At 41.4% G+C, this 25,514-nt stretch overlaps 1 protein-coding gene across 3 annotated transcripts in view; it reads right to left on the bottom strand.

Moving 5' to 3' along the window:
* LOC130208558 (oxysterol-binding protein-related protein 10) overlaps window positions 1-25,514 on the bottom strand; it is a 61,595-nt gene that overhangs the window by 35,122 nt on the left and 959 nt on the right. For all 3 annotated transcript variants that reach the window (XM_056441533.1, XM_056409743.1, XM_056411883.1), the window contains exons 2-4: window positions 16,846-17,021; window positions 8,016-8,095; window positions 6,500-6,568 (exon numbers count right to left, since the gene is read on the bottom strand). In XM_056441533.1, coding sequence (XP_056297508.1) covers window positions 6,500-6,568; window positions 8,016-8,095; window positions 16,846-17,021 — 325 coding nt within the window. The remainder of the gene's footprint in view (window positions 1-6,499; window positions 6,569-8,015; window positions 8,096-16,845; window positions 17,022-25,514) is intronic.

The following is a 25,514-nucleotide window of genomic DNA, read 5'->3' as shown; positions in this document are numbered from 1 at the left end:
AGGTTCAACACAACCACGTGTTTTAAGAGTGCAGGGAGACGTGAAGGCTGATCTTCTCTGAAATTGAGCCTTTATTTGATAATCTGAGTTCAAGTAATGTTTAAATGACTGAAGATAAAACTAAAATAAATCTATCATTGTCCAGAGAACCCAATAATTTGCGCTCTCAAAAACATTGCTCCCCCATAAAAACAACCACACAGCCGGCGCCATCGCCAAGTTTGCGAGGAAGTTTGTGAGGAAGAAGAAGAAGAAAGAAGGTAGTCAGCACTTGTGTTGTTTTCTTTTTGTTCTCTGCGCCAAAGCTAAAGTCACATGGCGTTCTTCACTTTGACGCCTCCGTTGCGACTCGTGTCTCTTCGGTTTCGCCGTCTGCGGGCCGCCACGTCTCTCCTGCCTTTGCTCTCCCTTAGTTCACAGCAGACGAGGCACCGGGGGGATTCATCCCTCAGAAGCTCACAGCGGTCTGGTACCGAACATAAAATAGATCAACTGAACAGCTTCCGCCCTCGGGGACGCCGCTCAGCGAGAGGGAAACCACCGGTGATGCTGCTCGCCACGCGGTAACCCAGGAGAACAAACCCACGACTACCACGACGCAAGATAATGTCGCATCCATCATGAGGCGTTTACTCTGCTCCTCTGAGCAGCTCTTTGTGGATATATTTGTATATTTGTTTGTGTGTGTATATATATATATATATATATGAGGGCTGTCAGCGTTAACGCGTTAACGCACTAAAATATTTTAACGCAATTAACGCAACTTTGTTTACTTCCGGTGTGCCTTGAAGTTTTTACACTCAAACCGAGTGTCAAACTGGCAGTACGCACAGTTTAACACTGTTTCCGTTTTTAAAACAATTATTTCTCCGCGAAAATAAGGAGCAGAAATCAGTTTAAACTCGTGGATGAATCAGTCGGGTTTCCTCCTGCTCCTCCTTCCTCCCGTCTCCCCTCTGATACACAGAGGAACGGAGGCGTTGGCGCGGAAAGAACGCGACACACGAAACCTTCACCGTGATTGGTCAATCCGTTTGTCTGTCAACATTTTGGGAAAAAAACAACCAATGAACACTCAGTAAATCACAAAGGACCTCCACCTCACAGGTGAGGCTCATTAGCAGCCTGTCAGCCAGAGAGCAGAGAACACGGCGCGAGGACAATGAGCCTCATTGAATAGAGCTGAGATTGTTCTGGAATGTTTGATGTATAACACGTGGGTATGTGTCACATGCAAACGCCTTTAAAAGGTGAAGTTAATTTTTTTTGTAAAAGAGCCCAGCCTCCAGAGGGTGAACGTGACACTTGAATGTCAGTCAGTTACCAAGGCCACTGGTTCTGCTGCTGTTCAATGTTAAAGATGACAGGACCAATGGGGTCTCAATATACTTCTTCTTTTTTTACTAATCTGATGTTTCACTGACGAAACAATTTATCATCCACAATATTAAATACCTCGCTGGCACTTTATAGGTAGGAGCCTCTTTGAAAACACAGCTCTGTGTGAAGTTTGGTCTTTAAAAAGAATGAACTTTTAACTTTTAACTTTTAATCGCGATTAATGAATTTCAAAATGTGCGATTAATTAGTTAATTTTTTTAAATCGATTGACAGCCCTAATATATGTACATATATGTTTCATTTTATATACATATATATATACTTCATTTTGTATTTTATATTTTACTTGAATACATCTATATCTTTCATCCCTGTTTTTTATATTTTATATTCTATTCTCGTGTGTTTAGTTTATTGGTGCTGCTACTGTGACGACAAATTTCCCCTTGGGGATTAATAAAGTATATATCTATCTATCTTTCTATCTATAAAACGGCGTGTAGAAACACCACATTTAGATCAAGGAAAGAGTATTTCTGTGTGATTAGATGCATCCGAACACTCAACAGGCAGTGATAGGAGGCAGGTCCATAATCAGCTTACAGGAGGGAACACTGTTGTATTGTGCAAGGCTGAGCCACGAGGCGTGAGTAAGCAGAAAAAAGGAAACAGACATGCTGAGGCTTTGTCCACCAAAACTGGCACAACGCCCCGAGCGTTTCAATAAAGTGCAACGACAAGAGGACGTCAGAGCAAGGAAGTGCAAAGGGGAAGAGGAAAAGAGGGGAAGAGATGGAGGGAAGAAATGCAGGAAAGTATCAAGCTCAGGAGTGAGGAACATGTTCAATAGAGAGCTGTATATATTAAATAAATAAAGGACACTAAAGATCAGAGGTACGGTTAATATACATCACAAAATGGGAGAGATTCACAAAATAGTCATGGCTTGTGAGCCTTTAAAAATACTTAATTTATACAGTTATCTTTTTCATATGTGCAGTCAAGAGAAAAAAATGTAATCCAATCTAAAATGAAATCCTAAAAAAACTCATTTTCAATTCCCGATAAAAAAATAACATTGTTTTTAAGATTTCTCTGGGGGAATGTGAGTGTCTGTGTTTTGAAATGAGAAGGAAGCCAGCAGGCTGGAATTAATCAAAAATGTATTCAAGTTTTCAGGACCTACTCTGAAACAAAGGAGATATCTGTGGCCCCACGCAGCCGAGTACACATTTATTAATTTTTATTTTAAATTTATTTATCCAGGAAATGCCTCATTGAGATAAAAAATGTCCTTTACAAGAGTGTCCTGGCCAAGACAGCAGCAGTAGCACATTACACAAAGTTTTAAGACAATCCAACATAAAACAGTGACGGACAATATAAAAAAAAGAAAGATAATTTTTGAATGAATAAAACCCAAACCAAGACTCAAGTCATCATAACCCAGTTCACACAGGTGCTCATACCTCAGTCAGAGAAAACATCTACGACCAGATGAACCGACCTCCAACTCTTTTAATCTATTTTTAAAAACACCAAAAGAGAACCGGTTCCCGTAGACCCAGATCAGTCTGCAGCAAATCCCAAGGAGCCGCAAACCTAAAACCTCTTTTTCACAATTAAACACGTTGAAAGGAATGCAACGTGGACATCAAAGTCTACCCTTCCAATTCAAATATGAAAATATCCTCACGATATACAGTATATTTTTGCTATTTTATAAATTCAGGGGCAATGATTCCAGTCGTCTAATCTGACAGGTAAAGAGGAAGTGTAGTTTGCCTGATAGACCACGCTCAGGTGCTCTGTTGTCACTCGACCGGGGGCGGGGCTTGGCCCCGGTGGGCAGTGTGGGGAGCCGGTGCAACGGTCAGCTGCTGACCTGTCACTTTCTGCACCGCAGGGCACCGCGCTGATTACACACAATTAGCTATTTATTAACAACCTCGGTAAGGAGGGTATGGAAATAGTTCTTAAATATTAACCTTTTTCAACCATATATATACATAGAAACTGTAATACTACTGAAGCTAAAAGTCAGAGACAGATATACAGGTAGAAGCTGGAACAAACACACACACACACACACACGCACACACTCTCTCTACATTATCTACAGTGTACAGTCAATTCATTTAGCTGCGTTGGTAATGTCACGCGGAGCTGCATTCTGTATCAATCCATTTCCAACACGGTCAATATTGAATCTGTATTCAGTTTCATTCCTAAAGTTGTTCGAAGTTTCAATTTAAAACAATCGAAAGTGTTTCTGATGTGCCACTGATGCTCCTCGCTATTTCATTACTCATAAACTATACAACGATACTTAATACAATCATAAAGAAGATTCATATCATGCATTTCATATCTCTGCACTCGTCCTGTACACCCTCTGATCGCTGACGATGCGTTCACTGGGAGAACAGAGACAGACTCGGTTCGGATACAACTGGAACCCGGACAACTAAAGTTAGACTTTTGAAAGCAGCTCCCAGAAAAACAACCGCTGAAACTGGACAATTTGACCGAGGAAAGTGGCTCCGATAGATCGCTGGAACTGCAATGAACACGGTCAAACTCCCCTTAGGGGCCTGATGAGGATCTACAGAAAGATTCACCCGGAGACAAGAGAGTCCAGACATGCATTTAAGAGTTATTGCTTTATTGACCAGAGAGCTTTCTACAGCGTCACCGTGGTGATGTCCGTATGCAATGTGAACGGTCAATGTGAACCGTCAATGTAAACGGTCAATGTAAACAGTCAATGTGATCGGTCAATGTGAACGTCAATTTGAACGGTCAATGTGAGTGGTCAATGTAAACGGTCAATGTGAATCGTCAATGTGAATCGTCAATTTGAACGGTCAATGTGAACGGTCAATGTGAACAGTCAATGTGAACGGTCAATTTGAACGGTCAATGTGAATGGTCAATGAATCGTCAATGTAAACGGTCAATGTAAACCGTCAATGTAAACGGTCAATGTGATCGGTCAATGTGAACGTCAATTTGAACGGTCAATGTAAGTGGTCAATGTAAACGGTCAATGTGAATCGTCAATTTGAACGGTCAATGTGAATTGTCAATTTGAACGGTCAATGTAAATTGGCAATTTGAACGGTCAATGTGAGTGGTCAATGTAAACGGTCAATGTGAATCGTCAATTTGAACGGTCAATCTGAGTGGTCAATGTAAACGGTCAATGTGAACAGTCAATGTGAATTGTCAATTTGAACGGTCAATGTGAACGGTCAATGTGAATTGTCTATGTGAACGGTCAATGTGAATCGTCAATGTTAATGTCAATGTGAAAGTCAATTTGAACGGTCAATGTGAACGGTCAATGTGAATTGTCAATTTGAACGGTCAATGTGAACGGTCAATGTGAACGGTCAATGTGAATTGTCAATGTGAACCATCAATGTGAATCGTCAATTTGAACGGTCAATGTGAACGGTCAATGTAAACGGTCAATGTGAACGGTCAATGTGAATTGTCAATTTGAACGGTCAATGTGAATTGTCTATGTGAACGGTCAATGTGAATCGTCAATGTTAATGTCAATGTGAAAGTCAATGTGAACGGTCAATGTGAATTGTCAATTTGAACGGTCAATGTGAACGGTCAATGTGAATTGTCAATGTGAACCGTCAATGTGAATCGTCAATGTTAATGTGAACGGTCAATGTGAACCGTCCATGTGAACTGTCAATGTGAACCGTCAATGTGAACCGTCAATGTGAATCGTCAATGTTAATGTGAACGGTCAATGTGAACCGTCCATGTGAACCGTCAATGGGCCAGACAGATGAATACATTCCTGTGCATTTCTTGCATGCAGTTTATATAAATATGTTGTGTCCGTCATGTTGGCTGAGGTGGAACAGTCGGTGTGTCAATGAAGGTAAAATGCAAAATGCCAGGTAAACAGATTCAGGGCGTTGCTCATGATGATCGTGAAGCCTGTGACGGTCCACTCTGCCTCAACGAAGAGACCAAAACATCACATCTGTGCGGAGCAATGAGAAGAAAATAACCGTTCTCAAATGCAGGCTGTAGGTTTGATGGGAGCTCTCTCCATTACACCGTCTCCTTCTGCGAGGAGAACGAGCTCCACCCGCTGCAGCTGCTCCTCTCCATGAACCGACTCCTCGTCGCATAACAAGTGGATGGAAAATCATTTGTGTTTTCTTTTGTATGGAGCCAGAGACATAACTTAGTAAATGTATCGGGTGACTCCATCTGCTGATGGAAGTCATGGGATATGATTAAAAGCTGAGATTGGGGAAACCCAAAAATATTTAGCTGAGTCACAGAAGTCGATTCAGCTCAATTGGCAATTTTTGAGGTTCGGATTTGTGAAACAATTTTAAAAACTGCACAACATCTCCAGGCGCTCCTACGTCGCCCTCGTCCATCCACATATGGGGCTGTCCCATGGCAACATGCTCTCCTTCATATTTGTTCTCCTTTCAAAATAAAAGCCTCCCTCTGAAAAGTTTGACGAATTGATTTAATGCATCAGTTTGGATCAAGATTATAAAATGTGTCTTTAATTGTGTTCTTCATTCAACTTTCTAATGGAGACAATGAACCGCTGCCCTTATCTGTAACCCATAAATCCTGCTGCCACGCTTCTGTTCTCAGAGATGTGGCCGAGCCTCCGACTGCCGCATTGCCGGAGAAGCTGCGATAACGATCTGAGAGCTCGGGTGAGGATCAGAGCCCGGCAGTGGGAACAGCACCAACAGCTGCTGCCGCGGCAACGCCCCGCAGTCAGCCAACAGGAACAAAACGCCGGTTCAGCTCCGCGGGACAGAGGGGCCGCCGTGACTTTACACTTTTTCTAGCTTATCCAATTTTTCTTTCCTCTTGTGTTCTGGGCTGCTCTCCTCATCACGGCTGAGCAGACTAATTGGACTTTCCCTTCACTTCAGCTGTGCAGCGGTCTCAAGTGGGAGGAGCTACGCGTGGAGCAGGCGATGAGGACGCCGTATTTATGGTTTAGGAAGACGCGGAAGAGATGTACGCTACAGGGCACACGAGTTGTCTGCGACCTTTTCTATTGGTCGAAAGGGAAACCGTGTTTGTGAAAAAGGAAGTAAGGTGCACCCCAGGTACTCGGGTGTGTGTAGGTGTGTGTTTGACTCACCAGCACCTCGTGGCCTCCTCCTGCTCTTTCCACACTCAAGTGTTCATCGGAGCCCTTCAGCTTCCTCACCTGAGAAAAAAACACACACACACACACACACACACACACACACACACACACACACACACAATATGAATGAAGAAGCATGTCTCGATGCAAAGCACCGAGGACACATTAGGATTTGAATTTCATTCAATGACGACCAGAATGGAGAGTCAGAAGCTTTCCCTCTTTTTACTGTTTAAAACAATTATTATTTAAATAATATTTCTCACAAATGTATGCAAGTTAACTACAATACCATCACGTATTTAACTTTTTTTGATGGTGACCATTACAACACAAAATAACTAGCACAGTAGTCATTGATAAGATGCTGTTAGCAAGAATCACCAGCTTAAAAAAACTTATACTGTAAAGCCTTATATATATATTAGGGCTGTCAATCGATTTTAAAAAATTAACTAATTAATCGCACATTTTGAAATTCATTAATCGCGATTAAGTTTTTTTCTTCTTCTAAAGACTAAATCTTCTAAATGAATGAGTAATCCCTTCAGACAGCGTGTATTTTAGACACTTGTTTAATTGTATTATTTTTTAAAGACAAAACTTCACACAGAGCTGTGTTTTCAAAGAGGCTCCAACCTATAAAGTGCCAGTGAGGTATTTAATATCGTGGATGATAAGTTGTTTCTTCAGTAAAACATCAGATTAGTAAACAAAGGTGTATTAGAGACCCCGTTGGTCCTGTCATCTTTAACATTCAACAGCAGAACCAGTGGCCTTGGTAAACTGACAAATATGTCATGTTAACCCTCTGGAGTCTGGGCTCATTTTCTCGATTTTACAAAACAATGTAAATTCACCTTTTAAAGGCTTTTGCATGTGACACATCCCAGTGTTTCCCCCACCATTCTATCAGGGTGAGTTTTTACATATTGTTCCTTTATGTTTCTTGTTTTTTTTCCATTTCAAATGCATCCGTCGCACATGTTTCGCATCTTTCGCTTGTTGAGTACTTTCACCAAATTAAGCACGATATATTTTCGCGCTAAATATATTTGCTGCAAGAGTCCAAACAGAAAAAAAGAGTAATTTTAGCAGGTCAAGATGATGAGAATGAAAGGAGAAAGAAAGCCAGGAGCTTTAAAACCCTGGGGAATATGAAATGAGACTCATGGGGGATGATGCTATTTGAATTTTAAAATGGGATGAGATTAAAAGTGGACTAAAAGCAGAACAGAAAGAAAAGGGGAGGGGCCTGGACCTTTTGTGACTGTAGAGAGGTTTTCCACATGGTGAAAGACTGACATGAACTCATGAACCTGACCTGAATTCACTGAAATGGGAAACTTGTCACATTTATTAACTCACACACGCCGAGGAACAGGAATCTCAAGGGAAATATTGAGGCTTTCCACTCACTTCACATACAACACATCCCAAGAGCTTGGACCATATTTACAAATCTCCCTGTGTGTATGTGTGTGTGTGTGTGTGTCTGTGTGTGTACCTTGGCACTGCTGTCAGAGTGACGTCTGGCGCACGCTTGGAGCTGACTGATCCAAAACTGCTGCTCCTTGGCGTCGGAGGCTACAGAAACACACGGAGCAAAAAATCACATAAATAAAATTACAATTCTTAACTTCCTTCACACACGTTGAGAATCACCCAAAACCGGGACATGAGTTCACAGCCAGGTCGATGTGCAGTTATAAGAAACCCTCGTGCCTTAAAGTGTCTCCACATCCCTTCAGTTGATATTATATGGTGAGGAACCCTTCCACAGAGGAACTTTTAAATTATTGCCCCAGGTTTATGGAGAGCAATACACATCAACTGGAGGAACAAGTTATCACAAAATTCATTTTAAAAATGCTGAATTACAGAGAACACGGGCGAGAAGGCAAAAAGGAAGAGGCGTGGTTTTCCGGTTGCTTTATAACCTACGGCCAGCCTCTTAAAGTCAGTCACATGACTGTTGATATTATGGTCTCGCAGATAGGAAGAAGAATGGCTTCATTCAAGGTGAAGACCGTGGTGACGGTCAGAATGAGGTCGAAATAGATCACGGGGGTCATGTCCTCGATACGTTTATAAAGAATTTGGCCGTTTTAGGAACCTGCCAGGAGTTACACAGGTAAGACATTAACAGAGGTAATTAAACTGGCAGATTCAAATAGGCAACAAAATGAATAAATCAACCAATTATGAATTCACTGTTGTGGCATCAGAAGTCTATTCTTAGTAGCGAATGCTGGGAAAGACAATTAAGACTTTAATGTTGGGTCATGAAGTCAACAGAACATTTAATTTAACATTAACAAATCCAAACTTTACTAAAGGGATCAGGTGAGTGGAGACGTAAATAGGGCTGCAACTAATTCATTTTTCATTGTTGTCTAACTGTTGTTTTCTTAATAATCAATTTGTTTTTAATGTCATAAAATTGTTAAAAATTTGAAAACAATGCAGCAGTCTAAAACAAAATGATAAAGCAACACATCTTCCCATTTAAGAAGCTGCAGGTGTAGAATAATAGCTTAACATGTGTACAGGTAGGTATCTTTTTGTATTCTGTTGCTGCCTCTGAGCTAAGATCAGGTTTAACTGGTCTGAACCAACACAGCGGAATTGGTTTTGACCTCAGACATGGTTCAGTGGGAGGAAACACACACACACACACACACATATAATATTAGGAGCAGGTGGTGAGTGTATTATATTTCAAGTGTGGTTTGTTTCATTTATTTATTTTTGAGGCATCATCTCTAGACAACAGCTCTCTTATGCAATAAAATTGCTTTTCGTATAATTCAAGATTCTTAAGTTAGCATGGTACCCAGGCTTCATTTGCCCCGGAAGGCAGATTCAGAACACATTAAAACCATTTGGCTGGAATAGTTTTGGTACGTATGCGTATCTGGTTTGGATGGATGACACTCTCCTGCCTGTCAGTTCAGTATGAAGCTACAGCCAGCCGACACTTAGCTGAGCATCAACAGTGGAGGATGGGGGAACATGTTTCTTTTGAAAAATCTAAGTATAATCACGACAAGCTAGCCGATTCCTCTTGTTTTCAGCCTTTGTGCTAAGCTACGCTACGACAATTGGCTATAGCTATTCCGTGAAACTCATTCAAACCTTTTACTGCATCTAAATTGCAGAGTGTGTACAATCATCAGGCAACCAGCATACATGCATTACAGAGCAGGTTTTAAGGTGGAATGGACAAGTGTTTTTTATTTTTAAAACTCAAGCTTGTTTTTCGATGTCAGTGATCTCATTTGTAGCCAAATGATTATTCACCCAGCCGCCTGCCGCCCGGCCCTGTGATCTGGTTGCCTTCTGACTTATGTCCTGAGGGCTGTGTATCACATCTCAACCTCTTCATTCTCTCCTCTGTGCTAAATTGAACATTCGGTATTCAAGAGGCAGCAGAGACTGATTTGCGAGTGGCACAGGAAGCAGCTTGATACTCTCTGCGTGCTTGTGGTTTCCCCCCTTAGCACGGAGACAATAAACCTCGTTATCTAAACACCGAACGCCAGTTGAGGCCGAGACTTGCTGACTAACACAGCGAGTTGAAGGTGACGCTGACTTTCTGCTTGTGTTGACCCACTCCGGGTCAGACGGGACAATGATATCCTCGCGGTTCTATTTCACTGACTAATTATTGGTGAACAGTGTCTTTGATGGGTTTGATGACATCGAGTTCAGGTTGTAAGTCAACGGAAGAAGAAGAGTGACAAAAGATTATTCTGTAAACGTGTCTTCAATGTCATCGAATGCTTTTAAAAACTCTGTTTAATTCGGAAATGGTAAAACAGAAAAACTCTGGCTTGAAAGCAACTACAAACAAACACTAGGACTCATCATGGGAACACAGACTGAGAGTGAGCCATCGAAACAGAGACACTACGAGACCAAGATCAAAACAACAAACCGACAGAAGACAAGAGAAAGACTGGCACAATATATATGGGGAAAACACAGGTGTACGGCATGAGACAATCAGGGAGACAGGAGTGGCTGAGGGCAGGTGAAGGGAATTAACCAATCAAGGAGACAGAGGAGTGGCTGAGGGCAGGTGAAGGGAATTTACCAATCAAGACAAAGGAGACAGGAGACAGAGGAGAAACAGAAGAAACGGAACAGGGCGTTAAAAGGAAGGCGTGTGGCAGGTAATCTGTACACAGCCTGGTTTAAATGGTGCGCTTTATTTTCTAAACACACAACAGTGGTAGAGTGGCCACTAGTCATGTGACGGACCGTCGTTAATCCGTGCGGCAGCAAAAACAGGAATGGGACACCTTTTGCTTTTAAGGATCCTTGCATGCATGTGAAAGACTGAGGGTGGGGAAAAGGAATACAACACTTTTAAGGATTAAATAATGTTTTAGCTCTTCAGAAACATCAGGCTTGAGGGTGCAGATTCCACCGGGACTTCTCAGCATATTCTCTCAATTTTTTTCCAATTATTTAAATCTATTTAAACAGTGTCTTCTTACCATCCAGCCTGAATGCAGCCGGTGAGGAAGCCTGTAGGCACTACTCAGGGCTGATGGCCCTGTGTCATAAAAAAGTTTTAAGAAATGTCAATATACGAAAAAATATATACAAATGATAATCTAGTCATAAATTTATTATAGTTTAGTATGTCATAAGAAAGTCATTAATAATCAGAGCACAATTCTTAGAGGATGGATTGCTGCTGGATTTATAAGGAACTAAGAGCTCTCGAAATTAAAAATTAAATATTAAAAAGGTGCAAGATTCGAGACTGGGAGCATTTCGATTGCCTCTCAACGGCTCTCAATATGTTGACGGCGAGTGGCTGCTGGTGCTAACGATGTGTACCTCAGGGGGAACTGGAGGGGGGGTGCTACGCTTCAGCTGTGACGGCCACATGGAGCAGTGCAGAGCACCGGAGGGGGGTGATCTCATGCACCAATAGCACTAAGAACAGGCTCGTCTGGGCCGGGCTATGTCAACGAAGCTCTAATGACATCACACGCAGTGAGGAGAGTGACTGTCCTCTGCTCAGGTCGACATTACTCATATACAGTGGGTACGGAAAGTGTTCAGACCCCTTTAAAATGTTTACTCTTTGTTTCATTGCAGCCATTTGCTAAAATCTCAAAAGTTCATTTTATTTCTCATTAATGGACGCCATCTTGACCTAACCTAAACAACCCAATTGAGCATCTCTGGAGAGACCAGAACATGTCTGTCCAACAACGTTCACCATCCAACCTGACGGAACTGGAGAGGATCCCCAAATCCAGGTGTCAAAGTCAAAAGTCAAAGTCAGTTTTATTTGTCAATTTTCCATATGTGCAAACATACAGAAGATCGAAATTGCGTTTCTCTTCTGTCCAACATAAAGTGAATTGTGCAACATATAGACAACATAGAGTGCAAAAATAGTAAAAAACTTGTGAACATATAGACAACATAAAGTGCATAGACAACATAAAGTGCAAAAATAGTAAGAAACATGTAAACATATAGACAACATAAATTGTGCTAGCAGCATTCAGACATGTGAGTCTGAGAGAGGACGGAGTGGGAGGATGGGGAGAGAGTTCAGCTTCCTGACAGCCTGGTGGATGAAGCTGTTGGACAGCCTGGCGGTGTGAGCCCGGAGGCTCCGGTACCTCCTCCCAGAGGGCAGGAGGCTGAAGAGACCGTGTGAGGGGTGGCAGGGGTCACTCACAATCGAGGTCGCTTTGCGGGTGAGGCGGGTGTTGTATATGTCCTGCAGGGACGTGTTGCATCATTCCCAAGAAGACTCCTGGCTGTCCTCGCTCAACAGGCTTCTCCTCAACACTGAGCAACGGGTCTGAATACTTATGACCATGTGATGTTTCAGTTTTTCTTTTTTAATAAATTAGCAACAATTTTTACATTTCCGTTTTTTTATGTCAAGATGGGGTGCTGAGTGATCATTAATGAGAAATAAAATGAACTTTTTAGATTTTAGCAAATGGCTGCAATGAAACAAAGAGTGACACATTTAAAGGGGTCTGAATACTTTCCGTACCCATGTATGCATTTGCTGGTCTATGAATGTTCAGTATGTTAAATACAGATCCTTTAAAATCTTCTGTGAAGTGTCTTTTTTTCTACTTTTTTTTGGGACGTTCTGATGGATGCTATTTCAACGCTTGGGAGAATCACATTTGCACTCGTCAGTCGCTCGCACCTCCGGCATCTGCCGCAGTCATGAGAGCACCCACAAAAGGCCAAATCAAAAGAGTGCAACTCTGACAAAACGAGACATTCACAGACACTCCAGACAAGCGCTCTCCCTCTGGGAGTGTGCTGCTCACCGGTGCCGAGCACCAAGCTTCCCCACTCGGTCCTCGTTGCCGTCATCCACAGAAATTACTCACTCTAAAAAAAGGGGCCACTCACCCATAGAGAGAGAGCGACTAAATCTGAGACGTTTCTCTGCGATGTGCACATGCCTTGCTGTCATTGAAGCAAATTAGTTGTCTGTATTGAGCAGAGTGGCTCTACTAATATGCACAAGCATGGTGACGCTACACACGGCTGAGAGCAGAACGTGCCGTTCCCATGCAGGGAGACACTGATACTATTACACTGATGAACACTTCAACGCTGGTTTTGTGTCACAAGAGGCTTAGGCAGGTGGCGCGCTGACAGCTCTGTTCATGTGATGAATGCATGAGGTGTGGGCTGGACACCGAGGGGCCCCACGACGACACCCGTACTGGTCTGTGTGGCCGACATAAAACGTCAATATCCGTCCCAGAGAGACGGCTGAACAACATGCGAAACACTGCAGAGGGAAAGAGAGAGGACACACTCCTTTTCAGTCAATTGTTGCAGAATATGTCATTGGTTATGATAATGAGGGCTAATAATGAGGATTTATGCTCGGGCCTGCAGTTAGATCTGATTCAAGTGCCGGGAGATATTACGAGAGGGGGGGGGGGGGGGATTTAAAAGAGACAAGCTGGCGGTTAACAGGGTCGCCTCGCAATTACAGCAACCAGCTTTTACTCCTCAAAACGACAACCATGTAATTATTCATACTAAATCAGTGACACTAGATGATAAGCTCGAAGAAAATGTGTTGTAATTTCAGGTTTCACTTTCGGCTTGATTTGCTTTCTAATAGCCTTTTATTCCATCGTGATTGAGACTGTCGCACCTCACATTGGTTGTGCTGAGCCGTTAATTTGAATCGCTTATGCAGAGTAATGAATGTCATCTTTAAGCACAATAGGTGTACTTATGCTTGACTCCTTAAGAAGAGCACATACACAAAGGCAGAGCCGGAAATGTCTGTAAGAAAACTCTTGCTATTGACTTGATGAAAAGAAAAAGAAAGATGTTCATTTGATGGATTTGTGTTGGATTTCCCAGCGAGCGAGACACTGAACCTCGAGTTTAGATTAGATTAGATTATATTTTCCTTTATTAGTCCCTCAGTGGGGAAATTTCAGGATCACAGCAGCGGTTGCACATCAGAGCATTAATAAAAGATCAAAATAAAACACAATAAAAATACTAAATACTAAATATACAAAGGAAACAAAATATATACACAAGTAGCAGTTGCTCCCCCTACTGATATCGAATTAAACACACAGTTCGCTGTTCCAAATGCCAGAAATATTTGTGGTCAAATTCATGGTGAGGAATGCTCTTAGGGAGATTATAATACTCAATCACAAGAACAGGCTTGCTTTTTTTTTTCATCATCATGATGCACATTGGAGATTGTGTCAGGCATCTGAACCAGCCAGATCATTCATTGGCCGTATGACTGATAGCTTAATTTTCCATCTGTGCAGTCAAACATGATTAAATTTCCACTGCTCGTCACCTTTCCTCAGCAGCCAAACACAAGGCTCGACAACCTACCTGCATCCCATAATGAAATCCTCCCTTTATATTACTCTGCTTTAGTTCATTACATGTTGGCTTGGAGCCAGAAAGCCCCTCAGGCTACTTAACGGCCGTGTCGGATGTCACATGTAAATACCTCGTTGGATAACATTCTTGCATTTACAATGACACCTTACAATAAACATTAACAGGAGTTCGGAACAAAGACACCAGGAAGACGTCATTGAACAACAACAGAACAGATAGGCCTATAGAGAGATATTATTTATTTCCTTGATATCACCTTTATATCATCTCAAATAATAGTTTTTTGGATTTAGTTTTGTGTTTTATATTTATTTTCATTGATGCTCTGATGTGCACCACTGCTGTGATTTTTTAAATGTCCCCACTGTGGGACGAATATCATATCATATCAGATATCTGGCAAAATATAAACTCAAATGATCCCTTCCATAATAATGTTAGTATACAAAAAGTAAACTGAACATAAATCAAACTGAACTACTGAAATATTGTCACCTCAAGTTAGCGATATAGTATATAGTGTGTGTTTGTGTGTGTGTTTGTGTGTGTGTGTGTCAAAGACATGTGGTCCAAACCCTCTTGAGAAACAAGGCATGACCAGGAGAACACAAGGTGGCATTCAAAGCCTCAGACACAGAGCGTCAGTGAGATGAAACGCAGCTTACGAATACTGAAAAGGGACTCCCGACTGGTAACCAATACCAGACTTAAAGCGTACCGGCTAATCTTGAATCACAGACTGTTGAGAACGATCATCTGAGCCTCTTTGTGCGCTGCTGGTGGAGCAAATTGGAGTTTTTTTGAGCTGATAGTTGACACCAATTATTTTTGGAGGACGAATGTTTAAAAATCAGAAATTTGTAGTTGGGGGTCTTGGCCTCAGTCAGACCTCTTAACAGACCTCTTAACAGGCCTCGAGGTTGTTTAGCCGAGCGGTATCAAAGGATTTGCTTTTCTGACCTTTCTTGATCATTCCCCAATCTTACTGAAGCGATCGGGATGGAAATGCCTCTGCCTGTGAGCCACTCAGCCCAACTCCTTCTCCTCTATTGGATCATTGTTTCCTGTTCGCTCAATACACATGGATCACCGAGTTATTCAGGGGATGTAGGCCAAGTTATTCTCATGTCCTCCCCCTCGAGAGTGTCAGGGGACATTCCAGCGGCTCAAGTGGAGCAACAGTAAAAGAGAGTTTCTCTGGCTTCAGTGGATACAGGTCACCGACGGCAAAGACCTTCCACACAGTGACCGGCTGCAGGCTGTTTGTCTGGCACTGGGTCTTAAAGAGATATTTCACTTTGGAGGAGATCTAACGCTTTGGCCCAACAACTCTCCTTTCTACTCGATGTACAGAGTTTTTTTCTAAAAAAATAAAGCAACATAAATGTTTACATTTAATAAGTAATTACACTTATTTAAGTTTGGGCTGACATTTTAATCTCTCCAAAAAGAAAACTGTTTAACAAGAGTTAGGGTTTTCTTTTATGTTTTCACCATCAATGTTAAAATGTCTTATCAAATTTGGAAAGTTCTGCCAAATGAATAGCAAGAGTTTGATTTTGGAGGCAACATCAGGACATCATTTATTATTTCTTAATGATTGTATATAGTACAGTAAAAAACACTCTAGACTGGTAAAGTTAAAATAAGGACAACACCTGCATCGTCTTTGCCTTGTCTGGATTACGGTGTTATTGGGAGGGGAGTCATGATGAGAGACGTTTAGTAGTGAATACCAGTACATGTACAATTCTTGATACTCCAATCTAAACAAGAGATTGGGTTTGGTTTGTCCGTTCTGGGTTGCTGTAGAAACATGGCGGTCTCTGTGAAGAGGACCTGCTCATGATTCCTTCTGGTCACATGACATCTATTGTTCTGTCCATCTTGGAGAGGGATTGTCCTCTGTTTCTCTCCTGAAGGTTTCTTCTCTTTTTCTCGTGTGAAAGTTTTTTTTCTCTATTTTTTGGGAGTTTTTCCGATGTAAGGTCAAAGGTCAGGGATGTCGTATGTGTACAGACTGTAAAGCCCTCTGAGGCAAATTTGTAATTTGTGATAATGGGCTATACAAAATAAACTGAATTGAAACTGAATTGCTCCCTATTTTGGTATAAACCATTCATTCTAAGCTAACGAAAACACAACGAGTCTTAGTTATGAATATTACATTTAATTTCTCCTGCACACTGGCCCTTTAAGAGTAAAACCCTGAAGCTTTAAATCCAAGCAGTGCTCTTCATAACCAGCAGTCCAGTGCATTCACAAATACTGTGCAGATAGAGATCATTCATAAACACCTCCTACGTTTGTACACACGGCCCTCCGAGAGAGTCAAACATAAAACACACACATACACACATGCACACACACACACAACCCCGTGTTTGAACTTTGCCATATACGGACAGCCTGAGGCCGGCATTGGGTCGTACCTCGGAGTTTGTAGAGCTCTCCGTTGACAGAGTTTACAACGAACATGTGCGGAGCCTCGTCGCTCGGGGTTACGGAGGCACCGATCAGGGGCAGGGACCCGCGGGGCTTCTGGCTCTTCCCCTGATCGTTGACAAAGTACTGCAGCTGTCCCAGCTCTGGATCCAACACAAAGTACCTGCATGGGAGGGAAACAAAGACGGAGAGAGTTAAGAAAGCAATGGGCCAGAGAGAAAGACAGCGAGGGAAGAGAGGGAGATAGACAGCAGCCCCATCATGTTTGCTTTATGCTCTCATTATCCCTGCTTGTTTATTGGGAACACGTTATATTCCTGTTGTGCAAACCTTCCAAGAAGTGTGTGAGAGAAGGGCAAGAAAGCGTGGAAGAGGGCGAGACGAGAGAGCGCTGCTATAAAAACACACAATATCCTTAAATGTCTCACCTCCCATGCAACGACGCCCGCAGGATGTTATTTACCACCGCTCTCGTCACGCAAGACCCACAAAAAAACACTCAATTCCAAATTAGTCAAGGTAGCAATTAGTGCGGTCATCACGAGCAGAAGCCACAGCTCGAGGCGTGCAAATGAAACCCCACGTTTCCCCCGCTGAGATTAATGAATCGCGTTCAATCGCTGCGTAATTGAATCTCCACCTCGCTCAACGCCAGCGAGACAGACATGAGGGAGGAGCAGAGACTTTTCATTTCCTGTGGTCAGAGGGGATCGTGCAAAACGTTGAAGAAAAAAAGTCCTGTCTGCTGCGCTCGAGGCGTTTTCTGCCTCTCCACACGAGCCACAGTGGCTTCGGCTGACCTTTAAACGTCTGTGTTCAGCGGCCCCGAGGTCACAGCAGTTGTCTCCACGTATCGCCTTTGTTTCCCTGATAACTCCGGTGTTCGCGATCAATGTTCTCTTCACATCCGCCAGTACTGAAACCTTATTGATCAGGCCTTTGCCGAGCGGCGCCCGTATACCCGCGGTTGTATGTGGCGATTAAAGGTGTTACGGGTCACTTCAGTCAGCCCTCCTGCTGTAGCTTCACACTGCTACTCCCTTTCATCTGTAAAACCAATATATCATCAGTTGTTTGAGTATGACCAGAGATGTGTTTTTATTATCAATTTATCTGCAAAAACATTTCCAAAGAAAGAAAATGTGGAGAAATCAATATGAGTCACACGTTCTGAAAGCCAATTGCTTGTTTTGTAAAGCCATCAGTCGGATTAAAAAAAATATTAGACAAAGAAAATCAATTAATTTGCCCAATTGAGAGGTTATATGTATGTAATGGGATTTAAATAATTAACGAAAAACTGGTTGCAGATTAATATTCAATCAGCTAATAAATAAAACTGCTTAATCGAGTAGAAACATATCTTAAGTGTGGGTCCAATTTATTTCTGGCTCAACAGACGACAACCAAGAATTACTTTCATCATTTAATCCACCGTTTGCTTGTTAGTTTGTTGTCCTTTGATTGATCCATATTAAATATGATCCAACATTTGTCTGTAAAATGATACAAAACAGTGAAAATCACAATCAAAGTCACAGTTTAGAGCCCAAGAAGACATCTTCATGCTCCCTGTTTTGTGTCAGTGTGACGTCCAAACGTATTGAGTTCACAGTGAAGCTGCAAACCCTCACATGGCAGAGGCTGTTACCAACATTGCGAAACACAAATACATTTCATTTGAAATGAATCTGCTAAGTGAACCAAGCAGCAGACTGCAACTGATTGCTTCAGCACTAGAAATATCTAAAAATTTTGTTTTTTTAATCACATCATGAACGTCTTAAGTCTACAAATATGTTTACGATGAGAGAACAAAAGAACTCTGTTGCTCGGCCTTCACGTCGGGCATTTCCCCATGAACCCCTGGAGTTGCCCAGAGACGATGCAGTGGACACCGCTCTTGGGAAATCTATCCCCACTGGTGTTCTTGCCCCCTACCATCAGGCGAGCTGGTGATTTATTACGACCCCAGTGACCAGGAACAATCTGCCTGAGTCATCTCACACACACATGCACACACACACGCACATACTGTTACTGTACATGAAGTCCTATCCAATGTCCAGTCAGCAGAGCGGAGGCTTTTACCCCTGACCCCTCCACACGAGTCCTTCCTTTGCAGCAACACCCTGATGGAGACCTCTAACATGATGATGGTGCTGTGTGATGAACCCTGGGCTTCACATGCGGCCTCTCGTGTCATAGCAGTGGTGATAATGTCTGACCTGCAGTAAACTTTTGGAAACTGGACCACGTGAAAAGATAACGACACTGGTGGAACATTTGTAGCAGTGTTACTGCAATTAGTTAGAATGCATATCTTGATTTAAAACCCATTACTGGTTTAATGGTGATAAAATATATGTATTTATCCATATCTCTACAAAAATATTTATTTTTTTCAGACATGGAAAACCCTCAATTTAACTACATTTGCTTTTCAAAAACTATCCCCAGTAGCTTTGAAATGTAATCACCAAAGACACTCAAGAATAAACATCTGTAACAACAAAGGAGTTTCGGATACTCATCCATTTTCCTTTTCTTTTTGCAGATATCATAAAATAAAAATCGACACCATAACAATCACAAGTGTTAAGAGAGCTTAGTCAAGCACATTTATCCACACCAGCAGACACACTGCCATTTCCTAATGCAGAAAACAACATGTCAGCAGAATCTGCCTCCCTTCTGTGCTCTTTTGGCAGTTAATTCTTAAAAAACACTCGGGAGGAAGGCAGTAAATCACCCTCGTTATTGACAGGAAATGTGACTTGTTGTTCAGTAATAAGATGAGTAGCATGGCCCACAATGCGACCACACATTTTTAATCGTGCCTGACCTTTAACAGGGCTGTATAAGTGTGTGTAGCATTACTTTTCTTCACCCAGCCCTCTGCAAAGACCCGCCCCCTACTCCGATTGGCCCTGATATTCTTCGCTGCCGAATGAGAATGTGGAAAATAATAATAAGACGTGTGTATATGTGAAACTGCGCCTTGTACTCCTCCTCGAGCAACAGCACAACCTTAAAACAAAGCAGTGATTCAAAATGAAGAGAATTATTTAATGTTTTTCCATCAACAGAAATGCAGCGGTTACCGGTTGCCAGGTCGGATCTGGTAACATTTCCGGAGCAATTTCAGAACAACACAAGTCTGAATTGAATGTTGCCAGATTAGCATAAAGGCTGCTGCAGCAAATAAAATAACACATGCACAGAGAACAATTAAATGATATATATATAAATCATAAAATACGAAACTCTCAACCCCCAAGCCCCAAGGGGTTGAGAAATGAAGCCAACAAGAAAGGGCCAAAAACAGTTAATCAAATGGCCACTCGAGGCTGGCTCCAAAAAATCTCCATCTATCTCAATTGACCTCATGTTAAAATGCCCAACTTCTTTGGTCTCTGAAGCTAATATCCATGACAACTGAATAGGGGTTAGGTTTTAGTTTGGCTTAATCAAGAGTGTTGCTGCTTTGAGTGACAGGTGGGTAGCGCTACAGCTTGCTTGCTGTCTGCTAAGTGTCACCTCGGATAATTCACTCAAAGTGACGTCTCGGCCGTGTTGGTGCCTTTCAGAGAATTCTTCATGCAATATCTGACATTGTTTGTCTTGCTGTGTGCTTAATTGTACGCCAGCCATACTGCTGGTCCATGTGCGGGCATTGGATGATGGCATGTGTGACCTCTGTGCGTGCATCAGTTTCCAATGGGATAACAGGAACTGTAATATCAATATCTAGAGTAAATCAGAAATATAAACATCAAGTTAAAATGCTAGAGCGGCATTTATTTGGCATTAATCACAAATATATCACGAATGCAGATTGAAGTACAAGCTCCCGTCAAAATACTTCAAAAACCTGAGCTTTGCATTGAATCCCTGCCGATCCTAACTTAAGACCCACTACCTAGTGGAGCTTTCAACTGCATCACATGGTCTTCATCCGCAGATTGAGTTGTGGACCTTGAGTTGCGTTGGTCATCTCAAGAAAGAAAATCTAAATAGGGGCTTCCTCTTCTCTGCCACAGAAATACCTTCCAGAGCTGCATTACCCCCAACTCACAGATTTGATGAAAGCAGCACAGCAGGGATCCTTTTCCAGAGAGCACATCAGCAAGGAAATGATTCATCCCCCACAGCGTACTCCCCACCCAGCTGACCGCCGAGGTAGACATACATTTACAATCTACATGTGGAGAAATCAGATCCAGCCCTGCATCACAAAATATAGTCAAAATATCAACGCCTGAGAGAGCTCTAAATGTTTGGTATTCTTCCATCTGCATACAAATGTTGAAGTATCACCACATGATGCACAAACGGAAGAAATAAACGCTTGAAAACAGGAATTGTCGCATACTAAGCGAGCAATCACACGTTGCATGTCCTGTGTTGTACTCGGTTCCAACACACAACCATCTTTGTATTTATAAGAATAAACCCAAAGCTGGGCAGAGATACAAATCCAATGGCAGCATGCACGTTAAACATGTTTCCTGAGTATATGACTGTGAGAGAATGTGTTGTCTGTGTACAATACTTACAAAAATGTCCATGTTTTTAATAATAATAATAATAGTTGGGTTAAATCAACAATCCCCAGTAATTATCATAGACTATTAACCTTTATCTTTATTTATTTACCTTTATTTTTGGGGTATTCCTCAAACAAAAATTATTAATTCAAACCGTTAAATAAGGTTGCATTAAATAAAGGATCTAACTTCCTGGTTGATCACTTTTTTTGGGCCAGTTTTGCATTACATTTTTTGTGTTACTTTATTTTCTGCTGTGCCTCGAGGCTTTGAGAGACGTTTTACCCCTTTTGAAGAAAACCACACTTCAAGTGGCAATTTAGCATATTATTTATATTATTATTATATCTACTGAATATTATTATAGTATATACAAACTATGAAACGCTCGAAATAAGGAATGCACCATGTCAATGAGCATATAATCCATATGCAACAAAAATGGCTCCCGAGCATATTTTCTCCCACACAGACACACAACATAGCAGCACTTCACACTGACACATGGCCTCCCACACAGCGGCAGAATTAGCTCCACTCAGGTCTGCTGCCCACCACGACGCCACCTGCCAAACACACACAATGTGTTTCTCCGACTAATAAATACTGGAACATGACTGTCGACTGCAATTACTCCTACACCTTCTCATTGGAGTACTATATATGTGCTGTCGGCACCTACAGATACAACTAGACGCACCCCGAGCTTCTCTACCTGCTCTAATGGGTTTATAAAAGGCCTGATATTACCAGAACCATGCTGCATCAAGCCTCCCTCTGACTTCCAGTTCAAGTATTTGTGTGGCCACCTCATGTAAAAAAAACTATTATATCTAAATTGAGTTCTCCAATGTGCCAGAAAAAGCACTCATGAGTTCAGGGACAAATCGAAAACTGAATTGTAATGGAAGTTTTCTCACTATCTATGAAGAAATGTGAAAGAAAGTGCTAAACATTTGATTGAAGAGAGATTGTTTCAACACTAAACTGAGCAACGGGTAAGACAGTTATGATTATTAATGTTTTCTGGTTTGTTTAAATCAATTTAAAGCCATTAGTTACATTTCGTTAAGCAATAGGAAACAACAATGTACATTTTTTCAAAGGTGATGTAAAGTATTGATTGGGCCTTAAATTGCCACGTCTATTATCGTAAAACAAAAGACGACAGCAATATCTGAAATGCTTCAAGTTACTGTCATGAATCTGGAGCAAAACGGTGCTTCACTTTGCAAATGTTAGCATGTAAAATAATCTCAAAGATGGATAGAACAGTGTCGCAGAAAAAAGACTGCTGACCGACAGTGTAGTTCTACTTCGTCAATTTCTAGAACAGTATTTGGGAATATTCAATCATGACTGTCGTGTAACTTTTTTCTCCAAATGGACATATTCTTTGAAATTAAAATGTCTTTTCCTCATGCTTTTCTGGATTATTTCCAAACGTAATTATAAAACCACTCCAGGATGCATCTTAGCCCACATATTAACAGTATGTATGTGTGTATGTATTAGGGTATGCAGGTATGTGCATATATATGTTAATATGTGTGCAGGTTTTTGCATGTCTACCCGTATTTATATATATATTCTACTTTATTTCGTTTATGTCTTTTGGCTGAGTACCTTTGTGTACGTACAGTGTGTTCATCTTTTGTTTTGCATGTGCATACCTCGAAAACCAATAAAAGGTTTGATCCCAAAAATCTTTGCCCGCACATAAAACGGGTAATCTCGTTAATTTCAGGGACAGAATATGGATTACGCTTTAAATAGTCACATCCCACCAACGCACTCTTGTTCGGAAACAACCGTGAAGCAAAACAGGATCGGTTCACTTTTTTTTTGTCTTCTTTGCAAAGAGGCTCCATTTTCAGGATGTTGCTCTGCGTCGACACATTTTGCGCGACCTTCACCTTCGGGCACTCTGAAATTGAAACGGGACGTGTGCTTCCACATAACAAACTTAGCATAACAACATGTGCATTATATATACTGCGGTATTGGCTTTCATATGCGAGTTCAGCTGTTTGAGTGAGCAGACTTGACGGGTAACAACTCCCCCGCGAATATCAAACACAATTGAGATTTCAATTGCTCAATAAGACCTCTTTGAGATGAGCGTGTGCCGAATCTCACGCCCAGGTTGGTAGTCCTGTGGGTGCATATATATCAAGATGCAGTTCAGTGCATCATCTGCCTGTCAGTTTAATGGGAAAGCTGGGAGCGGCCATTCTTTCTCTCACATGTACACACACTGGCTCCCATCCCGGTTCAAACCCCCCACAGTCCCAGCCTCCTCCCTCTATGCAGCAGCGCCACGGCAACAACGGGACAATTACTTTTTGTGGGCACTTGGGTGAAAATTAAAAAAGGAGTGCTTTCATCACACTATAGCTGCAGAGGAGACATCCTGCATTATTCATGTTCCCTGTGTGTACACTAGTTAAGCAGCTTACTGGAAAATTAGCAAGAAAAGTCATTTTTACACCTAAAATAAACACTCGAACCACAACCGGGTGTTTCCTAAATGGCTCACAACAGCAACAAGTGTAAGTCTTTGGTGATATTTTCAAATTAAAAGCTCGCTCATTGAAAGTGCTCTGAGTTGAGTGAACTGGGCGGGCAGTAAGTGAAACCATGAATGCTGCATGAAGAACATTCGTCCAATAACGCACCGCTGTGATCTCCACAGCTGTTGCAGATATATTCTGCACTTCCTCATGAGCAGCAGAATACCAGGAAACAGTTTGAATGTGATGACGTTGAAGGCTGCATGTCCACAGATAGGATACAACAGCCCTAGAATGAAGACTATCTTTAGGAATCTTATAGAGCTACAAGGATTATTGCATTAAGCCTCCTTGTTTGTGAGGACTGCTGCTTTCTTTGTCTTTTTTTCAGTGGCAAATGACAGGCCACCTATGCAATTAGTGCAGTAGAGCAAAAGATCAATCAACTATTGACTAACTGAGATCATAAATTAGCCGTTTGTCTATTTCTTTCTCACAGAAACACCAAACATTGAATGTTTCCACACTCAAAGAAATGACTCATTGGATGAACTCAATTAAATTGTTGGCAGGTTTTCCATCCAATAATTATATGCAACTCCAACTCAAATTTAGCACATCAGTGCAATACAATGTAATTAAGTTAGTCCAACTCATTTGTATCAAATACATCTCACATAAAATAACGATATTCATTAAATTAAATTAATTTGTGTTTGTCCAACTCAAAATATAAACTAACTAACTAAAAAAATACACAAGCGCCACACAGAAGGAACACCTCGACTGGGAATTGAACCCACAACCCTGTGGCTGTGAGGCGACAGTGCTAGCCACTACACCACTGCACAGCCCTGAAAGTGTCTTCACCTTGTAAACAACTGATTTTCAGCTGGCGCATGCGCAAAGGGTAGTCCTCAATGAAACACATTTATTTTGAGTTGATATGCACACCATCTAACCTAAATAAATCTAATAAATGAAAGTATTCATACATTTTGTGTTACACCCATTAAATATAAATATCTATTTTTGTAATTGATTTATTTAAATTTATCAAACAATATTTAAATGTGTCACCTCGAAGAAGGGCTTGAATCGTTTTTGTGAGTGTAACCTAAATAAATCTAATAAATGAAAGTATTCATACATTTTGTGTTACACCCATTCAATATAAATATCTTCGTTTAGTAATTGATTTATTTAAATGTATCAAACAATATTTAAATGTGTCACCTCTAAGAAGGGCTTGAATCGTTTTTTTGAGTGCAGCTGCTCTTTACAGACAATGTGATGGTTTTCTGTGTCCTATGTGATGGTAAGATTAATATCTTTGGGAAAACATTGATTTGTCACCTATATTATTTGTACATTAAAATGTGGATAAGTGACTGTATGTAATGGAAACTGTTTCTAAACTAGCAGCAGTCTCTGCCGATGCATATGTTGATACCAACATGTCATATAAGCTAATATCGGATTGATATATTATTAACGCAGACGATTTATTGATAGAAGATGTGTTGATTCATCTCCTACAGACCAAGCTGGATGCACAGTTCAAAACCCAAAGAGGACGGACAAAAAACTACA

The sequence above is a fragment of the Pseudoliparis swirei genome, chromosome 1 (genome assembly GCF_029220125.1).
Source record: "Pseudoliparis swirei isolate HS2019 ecotype Mariana Trench chromosome 1, NWPU_hadal_v1, whole genome shotgun sequence".
NCBI lineage: Eukaryota > Metazoa > Chordata > Actinopteri > Perciformes > Liparidae > Pseudoliparis > Pseudoliparis swirei.
The sequence above is the reverse complement of the archived record's forward strand: the minus strand, read 5'-3'. Positions and strand labels throughout refer to the sequence as shown.